This window comes from Vulpes lagopus, chromosome 11, assembly GCF_018345385.1.
Source record: "Vulpes lagopus strain Blue_001 chromosome 11, ASM1834538v1, whole genome shotgun sequence".
Classification (NCBI taxonomy): Eukaryota; Metazoa; Chordata; class Mammalia; order Carnivora; family Canidae; genus Vulpes; species Vulpes lagopus.
The window spans coordinates 71,788,618-71,802,574 of NC_054834.1; the positions used below are offsets into that span (position 1 = coordinate 71,788,618).

Below are 13,957 nucleotides of genomic sequence, written 5' to 3' on the forward strand. Positions count from 1 at the left end.
ACAGGCACCAGGCCGATCTCAGGGGGTGCCCCGGAGCAGGGAGAAATGACCGCTGACCGCAGAGCCCGTCTCTCCCCATTACAGACCCGGGTCTATTTCTGGGCACTGCTCACCCACACACAAAGACCCAAAATATATTCTTCCTAGTCTCATGGAGATTTCTCTCGCCAGTGGTCACGGAGCCGGTGCCTGCGGCCGGCCTCCCTGGGAAAACACTCTCCTCTGTTTACGTGAGCAACGAGGTCTCTCCCAGGAAACATCTGGCGGGATTTGGGAAAGGGGTCGTGGGACCAGTTTGGAAAACACACACATGGGATGTTCTCAAATGTGGTGCCCGGCCTGACTGTGGCCCACCCCCAGTGGGAAGAAAGCGTGAGACAGCCGGGTTCCCCCTTCCCCAGCCAGGCACCCAGAGCAGCGAGTCTGGCCGACTGCTACCCTCCTGACGTGGAATTACCTGGGAGGCCGCAGACCCGATGGGGTGACAGGCGGGAGTGTGGGCAAGGGCAGGGCCCCCGGGCACCCCCCAGATGGACGCCATGCTCACCTGGCCAGGAGCTTCTCCTGGGGCAAACCGAGTGTGTTCAAGCCTCCATTCTGAGCCCAACTCATAAAATCTGTGACCTGACCAGAACTGTTTCTGGCATTTTCATTTCAGAAGGAAGAAGAAAGTCACAAACGAAACAACCCTAACATCCCCAAAGGGGATTCGTGGTGGCTGAGCACCCCTGGGGCTCCCCTCTGCCTCCCCAAGGCCGCCTTGGACCTTCTGAGGCCACCCCCAAGCTGGACCACGTGCTTCCACCACCTGGCCATGGCTCACTTGCGGTGGTTGAGGCATGGGCTGGGGATTGCTGTAAGGTTGGCTTTGGTGGGAACCCTGGGTGGCGCAGCGGTTTGGCGCCTGCCTTTGGCCCAGTGCGCGATCCTGGAGACCCGGGATCGAATCCCACGTCCCCGGGCTCCTGGTGCATGGAGCCTGCTTCTCCCTCTGCCTGTGTCTCTGCCTCTCTCTCTCTCTCTCTGTGACTATCATAAATAAATAAAAATTAAAAAAAAATTTAAAAAAAAAAAAAAAAAGGTTGGCTTTGGTGAGGACCACCCACGAGTCATCTCTGGTTGCCCCTGGCTCCCAAGAGAGCTCCTGGCAGCACTGTCTCCTGAGCCCACCTGACCCACAGGCCGCCTCATGTCCCGGGGCACCTCTCGGGTCACTGCGATGTCCTGATGGAGGGAAGCAGGTGTCCCCTGGTGTGGTACCACCATGAGGGCCTCCGCAGCCCTGCCTCATGTGAATGACCCTGCCCGGCTCCAGGTCTTGAGCGTCACAGGGACACAAGGACCCTCCCTGAGCTCAGTCCAGAAGGGGAAGCCCAGGAGGGGCTTGGGCCTCACCCCTGACACCACCAGGCCTCAACTTCTGACAAGGACCCCACCACCCCCGGCAGGTGTCATGAGGAGGATGGCACGGGGCCCCCTCTGGACCCTGACCTGGGGATGTCGGGGCTGCTCTATGGGAGGGCTCATGTTCTCCACAAAAATAGGGCAGCAGGGCCAGGCCCACCAGGGGGAAAACGAGCACAAAGGGCCCCCCGCCAGCCTGTGGACTCTGGACAGATGGCATGGATCACAACCAGCCATGCTCACCTTGTTTAGAGAAATAAATGTCAGGACAGAAAGGTCCCGCAAAGGACAGGAAGCCACTAAAAAAAAAAAAAAAAAAAATGACACAGCCAATCTGGAAAAGAACCAAACAGGACTTCCAGAAATAAAAAAACTGTCGTAATTAAAAACTCAACGAGCGTGTTTGAGGATCCTCCGCCCCTCTGAGGGCAGGAGCCCGGATGCTGGCAAGATCTGCCCCGGGCCCCCCGGGAAGGGTCAAATCTGGCCTGAACTGTGGTTGGAGCATCTGCGGACCTCCGTGGCACAGTCTGCCAGGGCTTGTTTCAAGTCACCGAAGGGTCCACAACCAGCCAGCAGGGTTCCCCGAGGCGCCAGGACGAGCCGGCTCAGACACACCACAGGCCAGGAGACCCAGGACATCACACCTGCAGCCTGAGTGGCAGACCTTCCACCCCCCTGGCCCCCTGGCACCCGGGCCGTGCAATGGTCTTTGGGGTGCTTTAAAGACGTGGCTTTGTTTTTGTTTTTTTTTTTTTTTTAAGATTTTATTTATTTATTCATGAGAGACAGAGAGAGAGGCAGAAGCACAGGCAGAGAGAAGCAGGCTCTTTGCAGGGAGCCCAATGTGGGACTCAATCCCAGGTCTCCAGGATCACACCCTGGGCCGAAGGTAGACGCTCAACCACTAAGCCACCCAGGCGTCCCAAAGACGTGGCTTTGAAAAGAATGTCCAGAATTCACTTTAAAAGTCTGCTTCCACAAAACCAAGACAAGCCTTAAGAGAAGATGTACAAGGCATAAAACCTTTAAGACCAAAGATGTGAATGCGTAATGGTGAAGTTATGAACAGGGAAATAATAGCTTCAGGACTAGACGAGGATCCCTAACATCCCAGTCTGTGAACGGCCGGCCCCCAGGGGAAGCGCTCAGTCCCAGGGTGGGGGCTGGCTCACAGCACGTGGTTCAGGGCAAAGAACATGAGGCAGGACCTGGGGTCAGGGGCCAGTACCCGCCCCTGCTGGGTCCTGTGGCCTTGGTCTCCTTGCTCCACTGCTCAGAGCCTCAGGCCCATTCTTCCCACTTAGGCAGGGGGCGTCACTGCTGGACCACCCCCCATGGAGGGGGCAGGGGGCCCACGCAGCATGGGGTGGGCATTTGCCTCCAAACCAACAGGTCCCCTGAGGGCCACCTGCCATCTGTTCTGACACATGGAGAAGCCAGGATTGGGGATCTCAGGGTTCTCAAGTGGAGGACCTCCACACCTAATCCCCACGGCAGTGAGGGGGGGTCTGCCCCCAGTCCCCCCAGTGCTGAGGGCCGTGCTTCTCGCCACGGTTAGCCAAGCCTCAGAGCCATCTCAGACACCCACCTTGGACACCTGCTGGAATCTGCAAGAAGCCTGGCTCCCTCCCTCTCTTCCTCATGACTGTGGCGCCCCTTCCCACCATCCGCCACGGTCATGTGGCGTCAGGGTGGTGTGCGGGGGGTCTCACACACTGGGGGACCCTGCCCTGCTCAATGTGCTTTCTGATTCCCATCCGGCAGGAGGTAAGCTGGGAACCGCAGCCTGTGCGCAGCCGATGGCTGCAGGCAAGGAGGCAGTCACTTTCCTGGATCTGCCCAGCACTCCAGGAGGAGGGAAGTACCATCACGCCCATTTCACAGGTGGGAAAACTGAGACCCAGAGAGGGGAAGCCACTCATCCCTGGGCTGTCCCGCTAGGAGGTGGCTGAGGGGGTCTGAGGCCGACCTCACAGCCCTGCTGCGAGCCCGGAAGCCAGGTCTGGAACAGCAGCTGCTCCTCCTCCCTGGCTTTTGAAAAGCAACATCCACACTAACAAAGATAGGAACACTTGCCACGGAAGGACCTCCCGGCTACAGGGCAGGAAGGCAGAGAAACACCAGCTGGCCAACCTGGCTGCCCAGGTGAGCCCCGAGCAGCAGCAGGAACGCAGACTTTATGGGGCTCCAGAGTCCACGGCCTCAACAAAGCCAGAGTCGAGTTCAACCCTGGGGCAGGGTGGGCCGGGCCACCCCAGCACACAGCCGGGATTCTGGTGTGTGGCCTTCTCGGCAGTGACCCACGCGCATAAATAATGTCCAGCAGGCTTTGAGGCCAGACTTGAAGAATGCTGATGGGTTTCAGTTGCAAGGAAACAAGTTCTCCTCCTTCTAACGGGAAGCCTGGAAGCTGACTCCACTGCATCGGAGAGACGCCCCCACCCTTCCTGCCACTTCCTGTTATGCTGTCCTGGGGTCTCGGACACGGGACCTTTGGGGACCCTCATGCATGAGATCGATGTTCAGGGCTGCCCTCTGGATGGAGGCACGGAGCCAGTCTTGACACCCCAGGGTCTCTCTCCTCAGGGAGACTGGGAAGCAGTTTTCAGATTGGGTTCCTCTGACCCCATAGTACCTGGGAAGGGGAGGGGAGAGGAGGCGGGATGGGGGACCTATGGTCACAGGTCAGCCTCTACATGCTCTTGGTCCAGCACAGCCAGTGGTGGGGTCTCTGTCTGGGACTGCCTCTAGGGTACCAAACAGTTGATCAGGGCTTGTGTGGATCTTGGGGGGCCCATCTGTGTGGACGCTTCTGCTGGCTCATGGGCAGAAGGGCCTGCACGTTCTTCACCCCTCCAAGGATGGTTCAGGCTCAGCAGCCACCACACCCCTGGAGAGCTGGTTAGGAACCCAAGTTGGGTCGAGCCCACCCCAGGCCTGCTGGGTCAGAGCCTGCATTTTGGCAGGACCCCACCACCCCCTGTGGCTTCCTATGCACATCTGGGCCCTGCAGCAGGGCAGCCTGCCTAAGGCTGGACCCCATGGTCCAGACCACTTGCGCCGATCTGCCGCCAACCACGAGTCACCATTTGCACCACTGCTGGCATCTCCAGGGGCCCCGGCGTGAGCTGCTCTGACCCCGAGAGAGCCACTCTGGTGCACTCTCAGCTGCTGTGGTGGGGGGAATGGTGTTCCCCTAAAGAGATATCCATGTCCTAACCCCAGAACCTCAGAACAGGACTTTATTTGGATATAGGACTTTGTAGGTGTAACCAAGTTAAGACGTGGTCACATGGGAATAGGGCAGGCTCTGAGTCCAACATCTGGGTCCTCACAAGGAGAGGGGAGAGACACAAAAGTCCATACAGAAGGCACCTGCATGGAGACAGAGGCTGGAGGGGCGTGGCCACAGCCTCGAGACCCCTGAAGCCCCCAGAAACTGAGAGACATAGGAAGGACTTTGGTCTAGAAACTGTCAGAGGGAGCACAGCCCTGCCAACACCTTGATTTTGGACTTCTGGTCTCCTGAACTGTGAGAGACCCAGTTTGAGTTGCTTTAAGCTCCTGACTTGTCACTCATTACGGCTGCCCCAGGGCACTACCTGCTACGTGTCCCTAGGAGCCGGCCCACTGTGCGCCCAGTGCCCGGTGGGTCTCCCACATGTCATCACAGGATGTCTTCACAACAATAAACCTCCTGCCATGGGGGAAAGGGAAGCACAGAGGAGCCCCGTCTGTATGGGGCTGGTGGCTGGCTCTGCCCAGGAGCAGTGCAGCCCCACACACCTGCTGGCCTTTCGAGGAGCAAAGGCAGGTCACCTCTGTGCCCCCGTCCACCCAGGAGGCCTTATGGTTTATCTGTTCTCCCCCAGTTGTCTCCCCCTCTTTGCCCCTGCCTCCCTGGCCAGCCTCTGAAGCAGGCTTTCTCCACCAGGAGCGATATTGGCTCCCAGGGACATTTGGCAATGTCTGGGAGCATTTCTGGTTATCGTGACCTGGGGGTGCTGTGACATTTCAAGCGACAACAGTGCCAAGGCAGAGACGTCCGCTCTTAAGCAAGTCTTCACTTTCATCCAGGATTTGAGTATCTGATGGAACGCATGGGCTTCTCTCCCCAGAAAGTGCACACAAGCCCCAATTCTGCTTCAAATTGGGTAAGATGATGCAACTGGGTTCTCCTGGGGGCTATTCTATTTCCAAAACTGCAAACCCTTCACTCCTTGTAATCGGAGCATGCCCTCGGGAATGATTCACGAGCCAGGGTATCTCTCCCCAAAATAAAGACGATAGCCACTAGCTGTTAATCACGCTGGCAGCAGCCCGTGCACACCTCGGAGGCTGCCTCCAGACAGGTTCTGACGTGGCCTGTCTTGCGGAGGGTGGGGGAGAGCACCAGGATGCAGCAGACGGAGGGTTTTTCCAACAGCCTTGGGCCTCGTTCATCTTGGACGAAAGCTCAGGGATTATGGGGTCCTCGTAAAATATAGTTTATGACTCGAGAGACTCCAGCAGCCAGACGGCATGGCCCTGGCTTCAGCCACCTTGGAGACGGGAACTGTGCATGGTACCACTTTCCTTTTTAAAATGGCCCCAATCCACTGCTGGAAAAGCCTCTTTTAGCTACAGAGCCAAACTCTCAATGACATTCATGGGTCACTTATTGGGAAAACTGAATCTTTTTCTGGGGACAGTAACCACGGTCTCTATATTTGCTTTTTATTTCAAAGTGATGATTGAGAATATGGAGTTTCGAGAAAGGTACATGTGATGTAGCAGTTGGCTTGGAAAAGCTTCTCTCTCCCCCTCTGCAGGAACCGGAACACACGATTTGACGTTAATACTGCCCCGTGAGAATCTGCTGCATGCCAGACCTGAGCTAAGCACCTTGCCTTCTGCTCAAAGATCATCCAGTGATGGAAATACTACTGTTATCTCCATTTTATAGATGGGGAAACTGAGGCCCAAGTAGCCAGTGGGTCTTGGGAAGGACAGGCAGAGAGGCTCTGGGATCTGTCCAGGGTTGGTGGATGCTACAGACTTTGGGGGGGAGGGGTTCCTTCTGAGCAGAAGGCTCTGAAGCTGTCATGGGGGAAAGGACGAGGGGAGCAGAAAGTGCACTCGGTCCTGGGAAGGGACCAGGTACATGCAGACCGGGGCCCAAAGGCACAGCTCCGCACGCGGCCCGCTGCTGCCTGTCCTGACTCCTCCAGCCAGGAGCTGCCATGACCGGGTGGGGTCTGCACTGTGGCCACACTGTGTGCACAAACAGCAGGGGGCTGGTGGGGAGGAATGATGCTCGAAATCAGAGAACTGAGAGGTCCCGGGCTCGGGTCACAGGAAACGCTGAAGGACCGGCACCTCTGTCTCTCCCAGGAGAAACACTGCAACCTCACCAGGCTCGAATCTCTGTGGCCTGATCCTTGAAGCTCACACGCCCTCAAGACTCTCATGGGAATGGAACCACTCCCGCAGCAGAAATCCACACCTGCCAGGTAGCCCAGCCTTGGAAGGGGAAGGCCACCCAGGGAAACACTCCGCATGCAACATAAGATCCCTCCACCGCTAGCTTGGGGAGAAGGAGGCCCCACTGGGCATTTTTGGGTCAGTACTATCCACTTGGCATGAGAAAGAGCTCCCATCAGCTCCTTCATCTCGCTGGTCAAAGCACCCCAGAGGCATCGTTATCGCGGGAACCAAAGTGTTCATTATTTAAGGAAACGGCAAACTGAAGTCAATTTTTCACTTTAAATGCCTGCAGTTGGCTCATGGCTCCCCCAGGCAGCCTGCCGGCTCCTCCTGCCACTCCTGCGATGGTGCAGAGACTCCCCGGTTCTCAGTCTGCACAGGGACAGCGTGGCGGGCTCCCCTGTCCTGCAATGCTTGCCCCCGCCCCTGTGCACAGAGGCTTAGTTGCTGGCAGGGAAGCACGCAGCAAGCCTGCTGAGATGCTGAGAGAAGCACCCTCGCCCCCCTGGATGCCCAGGTACCTCTCCTGCGCTGCCCCGCCTCCTGCCACCAGTGCAGCCCTGAGTTCTGGGGGAGCCAACCTTTTACTCTCCCCAGAAAACTTTCCTTCAAAAGATTCTCTGGTTTGGTCAGGGACAGGTGCTCCAGAACAGTGTGAGTGATGGTCCAGGGATTTCAGAGCACCAGGTCCCCCTAGGGATCAAACCTGACCAACCTCCCCACTTGCCAGATTGAAGAACTGAGGACCGGAGAAGGAGACCAAGGTCAGCCCCTAGGAGGACTCCAAGGAGTCCTTGGTCCTCCGTCCCTCTGGAGGGGCACATCTTCCCGGGAAAGGAACTGACCAGAGCAGGAATTGCAGAGACCCCAAGGATCATCACCGAGAAGGCCAGCCCCTCCCCAAGAGCAGGTGTGGTCGGGGGGGGGTGCTGGTTTGGGGCTCCCCCAAACCCCAAACCTTAACAAGTGATTGGTACCCAAGCTTAACAGGAGCAGCCTTTACATCAGTACTTCTCGGGGTACCAGCTAAAGCCAGAGGGCCCTTCCCCACATGGCCTTCTGGAAACAGTGCACGGGCCCGGCCGGCGTGCCCACCCCACGAACCCACAAGAAGCAGGATAGTTACGTCTTCATCTCGCTCCAGCTCCAGGCCGGCCTCCAGAAGGTTCCCCTCGTACTCCTCCCGGCGGAAACGCTTGTCATCCTCGTGGTAGTCCATCGGGGGCTCAGGGCTGCCCACCGCCCCCACGCTCCCCTTGCCAGGCAGGGGCTGATCCTGCCGGGCGCCGCGGGTGGCTGGGGTGGCGTCGCTATGCTGCACTCTCCGGGCCAGGGTCCTGCTGCCCGAGGGCCTCTTGGGGTGGTACACCAGGATGTAGTCCACCTTGCGCCTGCCGTCCCGGAAGTACAGGCCATGCTTGCACTCGGCGTCAGGGTCCACAGACAGTGAGTTCAGCAACTGGGGTGAGAGAGAGAGATCGCCGGCTGTCAGGTCTTGGGGATGGGCCCAGGGGCACAGTGGGGGAGCCAGGTCCAAACTGGACCGCTTCATCCGCCCACCCCTCCTGCACCCAGCAGAGCTGTGCCCAATGCCCACCCGAGTGAGCACTGTCCTGAGGCCAGGACAACCGTGCACGCAGTGGCCCTGTCTCTGTGGAGCTGACACGTGAACAGGAGACACGTGCCGTAATCACACATGAAGGCCAAAGTGGACCCTCAGTGTTCGGAAGGCCCCCTGGTTCTGCGGAGCTAGAGCAGGCTTGCTGGGGTGGACCAGGCTGCTTGCAAAGACAGTGAGAAAAGCTGCAAGGCCCCCTCATGCCCTCCTAGAAGTGCTCCTACCCACTTCCACATGGTCGTGGGCAGTGCAGAGCCGAGCGCAGGTTCTGCACCTGCAAATCTCAACCTCGGGTGGCCAGCGTGCACAGCAAGTTCATGTCAAAGCATGATGGTCACCGCATGATGGCCCTCAGATGGCCTGGTGCCCGCCAGCAGCTCTGCCACTAGCTAGCTGCGTGTTAGTTTGGGTTCCCCCAAAAGCAGATCCTGAGTTGAGTGTTTGGGTTCAGTGGTTTACCTGAGAGGTGGTCCCAGGGGCCAGAGTGAGGGTGGGGGATGGGTAGGCACGGAGGGAGGGGCTGACGGAGCTGGGCTGCAGAGAGGGCCACTGCCTTGGGCAGCTGGGGTCCCACCTGCTGGGCGCCCAGAGGGTGCCATGGGGCGTGGGCTGAGGTAGGGGCAGGTCCCAGTTTCCTTATCTGCCTGAGGGGCTCCAGGGGGCCAATGAGACAGAAATGTGGCACTGCAGATTAGAAACTGGAACCTCTGCGCAGCTGCAATCATGCATGGCTGCTGCTAACGCGTAACCCGAATTTCTAGAACTCCTGTGGGATTTTGCTGGTTACTGAGGGCAGAGAGGTTAATCAGCTAGCTGGTCTTCAGAAATAAGAGAAAATAAATAACATCATGTTGGAAGAATCCTAAAGAGCAACCCCACACCACCGATGGGCCTCAGGGCCGAGCCTCATGTCTTGCACCTGATCTGGCTCCCGCCTGCTCCTGCTCTCAGCCCCAGAGATGCACCATCATCAGGGAGTGAGGCCCTCCCCAAAGGAGCGCCAGGCCGGCCTGCGACTGAAGAGCCCCCGAGCTCTGGGGCTGGAGGACAGAGCTGTGCCCAGAGGGTCTCCCCCCAGGGTGGCCTGGAGCTCTGGGGCGGCTGCACATGGTCAGGAGAAACAGCAAGAGTCCCTCACCCTGGGGCTGGCCATCTGCGTTAGGACCAAGGTCATCTAGAGGGCGGGGGGGCCCCCGTGTCAACAGGTTTCTTTCCCAATGTCCGGCTCAGGGGCGGGGGAGAGGTGGGGAAGAATCGGAGTGAGGGGTGCCTGCAGTGTGGCAGCTACACAGGGAAGGAGGGAGAGGGGTGTTCTGGAAGGGCCTTCTGTGGGGTCCGGACCCCTTCACCCCATGCTGGGGAGTGGGGAGTCACGCCCCTGAATCTCAGTCTCCCTGGGGAGGTCCCAGGACATGCCCAGCCTGACGGGGTATGGCCAGTATCTGGCATCAACCCCCGTCCGCGGTAGCACGGAATCCAGGGCCGCCCTGGCGGCCTTCACGAGACCTGTAGTGTAGACGCCCAGTTGGCCTGCTCTGACAGGTGTCCATCCAGAGACTCTGGGTGTGTGAGGGCCAGGACCACACCTGCACAGGCAGGGTGCGGGAAGGGGAGAGGTGGCCCTGCCCAGCCCAGGACAGTGACCCCCGCCTTTCGCAGGTCATGATGCAGGAGAGGTGGGAAAGAGCAGTTCTTCTCAGCTTGTCAGAGAGGAAACGGAGGTGAGGTGAGGCAGGTGCCAGCACGGGGGGAGGCTGGGCCCAGCCCTGAGCCTGGTCTGCATACCCAGGGTGCTGCCCACCCTGCGCCGTGTAGTAACAGGGACGTAGGCAACATTCTTCCTCAGCATGGGGCATGTCCTCTCCCTGAGTCCTGACCTGCCGAGGGGGCTTTACTATGGTCAGGCCTACTTGACCTGGGGAGAGTGGAGCTCACACATCTGAGGCAGTCAGCCCCTGCTGCCAGGGCCAAATTCCCCCCAGAGGACCCCAAAAGCCCTCTGCAACCCTGTGCCCAGGGACACAGCCAGGGAGGGTGTCACCATCAGCGGGGCCTGGGTCCTGCCCTGCCTGTCCCTGGAGCCAGGAGGTCAGGTCAGGGTAGCAGGGACGTGTGGGGCAGTGGGAGGCCTCAGAGAAGTCTGGGTTGGTCCCGTTCCACACATGCAGCCTGGGAGCGACTGTCTATCTGCTCTGTCCACATGTCCGCCCCTGTAAGGTGGGAGGGCACTACGGGCTGCACCTGCTGGCGGCCAGCAGCACTGGCCCACACTGGCTGGACTCTCCCTCTAATTCACAGGACCAGCACCTCCCCTCAATCCCAATGCCAACAAATGCTGACTCTCCTCAATACCACAGGAAGGCCAGAGAAAGGGCGCCCTGTGAGCCCGTGGCTAAGAGTGGCTCCCTCCTTGAGGGGGGTAGTGGGCAGAAATGCCAGACTGGGAGTTTGGGATGAGGGGGTACCTGTGGAAGATGCTGCCAGCGCTCAGGGAAAGAAGCCGCTGCTGGGCAGGGCTCAGGCTTGGGAGGCGGTCACACCAAGATGGATGCGTGGTGTCCAGGCAGGTAGCGTGCAAGGACACACCTGTCTGCTGTCAGCATCCAGGGCACTCTGGTCTCAGTGCCTCTGCGAGGGGCTCACCTCTATTTCCAAACAGGAACTTCGATCTTCTAGGATGAGCCTGGTGCCCGTACACGGCTCCTGCCTGGACCTCCTTCTCAGCTTCCTCTCCCCACTCCCCTGGAGGCCACCTGGAGTCAGGACATCCTCACTCCCTGCTCCTCACATGCACGTGCTGTGCTCCCTACCTGCATGCCCTGCCTCCCTTCTCTGTGCTTTGTAAATCTACCTAGCTTCCCAGGCAGGGGGCAGATTCCCTGCTCAGTGCTCTGGACAACCCTGACCCCCCCGTCAGTCAGGGCAGGATCTCTTGGGCCAGGGCTACCTTGAAAACATTGATTCACAAGCTCTTCACTCACAGAGGCCCCTAAGCAGGGTGGTGGGATCCCCAAAGCCAGGCCAGGGATTGGCCCTAGCACACCTCCATGTAGAACCTGTGACACATGGAGGGAGGGTTTGGCACCTGGTGGGGGGCCCATACATGCCCCTGGCTGGCTGGAATCATGGCTAATAGGAATAGAGTGGAAAAAAACCCATAGTGGAGGGAAGGAAATTTGGAGGGAGCCCATCAGGTCAGAGAGCAGGAGAGCCAGAGACTCCCCACCATCAGAACGCAGGGAAAGGTTACCAGGTTCAAACCTAAACAATAACTGTCTGCTGGGGCCCCAATTGATGATTGAGAACCTTTAGGGCCTGACAGTCTGGGGGAGAACGGAAATATCCCCTAGACATCTCCCCCCACCCCGGGGGAACAGTGGCAGGACACACTGTCCTCTCTTCATCCTGTCCTTTACAAGCTGTCCTTGTAAAACGAGGGTCAGGGGAGTAAACCAGACGCCCCCTTATACAACAAGACTTCCCTCCAAGGGTTATTGGAAGGATAAAACATGCTCTGCGTGTAAAGAGTTTACAAGAGGGCCTGGTCTATGATGAACCCCCAACAGAAACCTGCTGTAACTGGGAATTCAGACAAGCACAAATAAAGAACTAGGGGAGGACAGGGCAAGCCAATCTCATGGTCAGAGCGGACCACAAGTCGAAGATGGTGGCAGTGCCAAATCCAGACTGCTTTGTTACCAAGGGAGCTGGATGTGCTGCTGGGACCAGCAGGAGGCAGCACGAAAGCACCGGTGCCCTGGTGTGAGAGTCCCAGATGTTCCTCCCAGGCCTGGTCCTGTCACTGATGTGGTTGTGTGATTCTGGACAAGTTACTTCTCTGTTTGGGTCTTAATTTTATAAAAACTGGGGTGGGGAAGGGTGATCCTATCTAAGTAAGTGTAAGGGGTTAGCAACCTTTAGACAGAAAGAGTGGGTTCCCTTTCTACTACACTGTACATGGGCGAGGCCGACTCCAAGGTCTGCAGGATGATTCTGAGCTGGGTTTCGAGGGAGCTGGAGGTGTAGCCATAGAGCGAGGGCCACAGAGCCTGCCGTGGTGGCTGTGGGTCTCTCCAGGGCCCTTCCACGGAGCAGCAGAGTGGGTGCTCTTCTTGTGTAGGACGGGACAAAGAGGTAAAGATTTAACTTACAGCAGGAAGGATCGGGTTAGGCTCTTTGCATAACTTTCCCATTCAAAAGTTTGGGAAAAGCTTCACCATGTTCTCCTCTCCATTCCCCATAAGAAAGGGGCAGGTGGCCCCTCGGCACACCTTTCTTGAAGGTAGGGGACCTCCCAGTCATCTTTCTGACGTGGTTATGGAACAGATGAATCCACAAATAAATGAATGACAGAAGCTTGGGCTCTGCCCAGTGACCGGCAGGGGCCAGCAGATCAAGGACACCGAAGCCCAGACCCAGCCAAGCCGGCAGCTGAAACACACACTCCCTGGCTCTGAGTGGGTCTCAGGTGTTCCATCTGTAGGGTGGAGACCAAATCATCTCCACCACTTAGGTCGCAGAATTCCTGTGTGGACGCGAGTCATGGGAGATCGCAAAGTATTTTGAAGATCATCCTCGGGGGTATTTGGCAGGAAGTGATCCCAGAAGGAGCTTCCCCGAGGAAGATGGTAAACATGGTGGAAGAGAAATGTCTTCCTGAGGTCACATCGGAGGACATCAGGGGACGGAGGTCCCCTCCACAGCGGGACTGCCCGCAGAACCACGGGCATCAAGAGGGTGGTCGACATCTGGCCCACATCTGCCTCCCCAGACTCCCTTCCCAAACTCTGAGAAGAAGGCAGAAGAGGAGTGTGGAAGCCTGATCCACACCACGGATCCTGGACTGGGACCAGAATTTGTTTATTTGGCTTCTCACTCGGAGATGGAGCTCTAGGAGCTGAGGTCACACATTCGTGTGGAATAGCCAAAGCCGGGACAAGTCTACATGATCATGCTAGGAGAACCTGCCACATTCCCTTGTTCCTAAAATGAAACCAGTAATCTGCAAAATTTCTTTTAGTTCTGGGGACTCTTTGAATTCACTTTTGAACTTTGCTCTCATTCCCCAAATTTTTAAAATTAAATCACCTGCTCTACAAATCAATTTAGGATTGTCAAGCACACCCCACAATCTATAAACAGGTCATCTCTCAACGCTGATAAACAGAGCAGCACTCTTACTTTGCAGGCAGGCGATGCCAACACTAGGTACATCTCCCTGGGGTGTCTGGGCTTGTTGGGGCATAGAGATCTAGGGCCACTGGCAGCCAGCAGGAAGAAAGAAGAAACTCTCAAAGATAAACACAAAGAAAACTTAGTGAAATACATTGCAATCAACCTGGCATCTGGCTTTTGAGTCATTTCTTCTACCTTTTTTTTGTATAGAAACAATGAGGTGATTTTTATCCTTGAACTTGGGAATGACAGGGAGAGGAGAGGCCCCCGGGCACTGGCTGGAAGTGCAGC

General features: G+C 57.5%; 1 protein-coding gene across 7 annotated transcripts in view; it reads right to left on the minus strand.

The window, feature by feature from the left end:
* ANO1 (anoctamin 1) overlaps window positions 1-13,957 on the minus strand; it is a 159,234-nt gene that overhangs the window by 65,570 nt on the left and 79,707 nt on the right. For all 7 annotated transcript variants that reach the window (XM_041773538.1, XM_041773535.1, XM_041773537.1 and 4 more), the window contains exon 3: window positions 8,000-8,332. In XM_041773538.1, coding sequence (XP_041629472.1) covers window positions 8,000-8,332 — 333 coding nt within the window. The remainder of the gene's footprint in view (window positions 1-7,999; window positions 8,333-13,957) is intronic.